At 45.8% G+C, this 1,276-nt stretch overlaps 1 protein-coding gene across 1 annotated transcript in view; it reads right to left on the reverse strand.

Annotated features, from left to right (window-relative positions):
* Positions 1-687, reverse strand: part of LOC128641335 (Krueppel-like factor 4) — a 3,970-nt gene extending 3,283 nt beyond the window's left edge. The window contains exon 1 of the mRNA XM_053693949.1: positions 352-687. Coding sequence (XP_053549924.1) covers positions 352-411 — 60 coding nt within the window. The 5' untranslated portion in view covers positions 412-687. The remainder of the gene's footprint in view (positions 1-351) is intronic.
* Between the last annotated feature and the right edge of the window lie 589 nt (positions 688-1,276).

Below are 1,276 nucleotides of genomic sequence, written 5' to 3' on the forward strand. Positions count from 1 at the left end.
GACATTGGCTACTGCTGTATTAATGGCAAACCCGTAGAACAAGTTGGACTGTGGCACATAACAAACACTGAGGCTCCTGTACAAATAACACCACATCTCGCTGCTTTTCTATAGAGCTTCAGAGTTTTTCTAATTGTTTTTGTTATCTAGAAAACTGAAATTCTGCTCTCACCACACAAGAAATACTAATGGATGAAACACACAAAAGTTACATTTGTGTCAGTTATGGTGAAGGTAAAACGACAAGAGATCCCTCTTGATTTAAATTGAGGACGTAGTGTTCTGTAAAGTGTCCCTGATACAGGGGGGGGTAGGCAGCAGCAGCAGGTAAGTAGCAAAGAGGAACCTTACCGTATCCATTCCAAGCTGTTTATCTTCCACTGGATGGAGGTTTGCAAAAGCCACACTCATCCTGCCGGGGCTTTCGGGTCACAGGGTCAGGTTTGTGTCCCCAGCTCTAGCAGGCTGCTGAAGGTTTGTGTCCCCAGTGCTATTGCTAAGCCAGGCTGGTGTCCCCAATGCTATTGCTAAGCCAGGCTGGTGTCCCCAGTGCTAAGCCAGGCTGGTGTCCCCAGTACTATGGCAAAGCCAGGCTTGTGGCTTGTGTTCCAGCAATGTGGCTAAGAAGATTTATGTCCCAACAGGTTCCAGCAAAAACTCTTCATGAAACTTTTAAACTTCTACTAAGTTTCTGCTTTTGACTCAGCTGTTAATATCATTCCTGTTTCCTGGTTGGATAATAAATCTGCTGAAGCCCTCTGTAATTGGCTGACTGTTTGTACACATTAGCCCCGGCTCCGCCCTCCGCCTCAGGCAGCTCCTCGCTCGCTCATTAGTGCTGCGCAAGTGACCAGGCGCAACCAGCTGGGTGATACAACCGGGGTCTGAACGAAATTCGTTTACAAAAACACATTTATTTTATACCAAATAAATAAATAAAAAACATTCAATGAAACGAATTTGCTGAGCTACAAATACAACTCAGTGCAGAGAGAAATGATGAACAATAAATAGGCACCAGCTTGTTGTAGCCACAGGGGGCGTCCTGTGCCTTATTTTAGCCACAGAGCTGATAGACTCCGTGTAACTCCAGCCTCTTGCTGCTGAATCCCGAATGAGAGCTCGGAAATCTAAACACCAGACTATTGTTACCCCTGTGTGTTACATGCCAGCTGTAGGTTGTTTGTTACCCCTGTGTGTTACATGCCAGCTGTAGGTTGTTACCCATGTGTGTATTCTGCCAGCTGCAGACTGTTACCTCTGTGTGTTACATGCC

The sequence above is a fragment of the Bombina bombina genome, chromosome 10 (genome assembly GCF_027579735.1).
Source record: "Bombina bombina isolate aBomBom1 chromosome 10, aBomBom1.pri, whole genome shotgun sequence".
Taxonomy (NCBI): domain Eukaryota; kingdom Metazoa; phylum Chordata; class Amphibia; order Anura; family Bombinatoridae; genus Bombina; species Bombina bombina.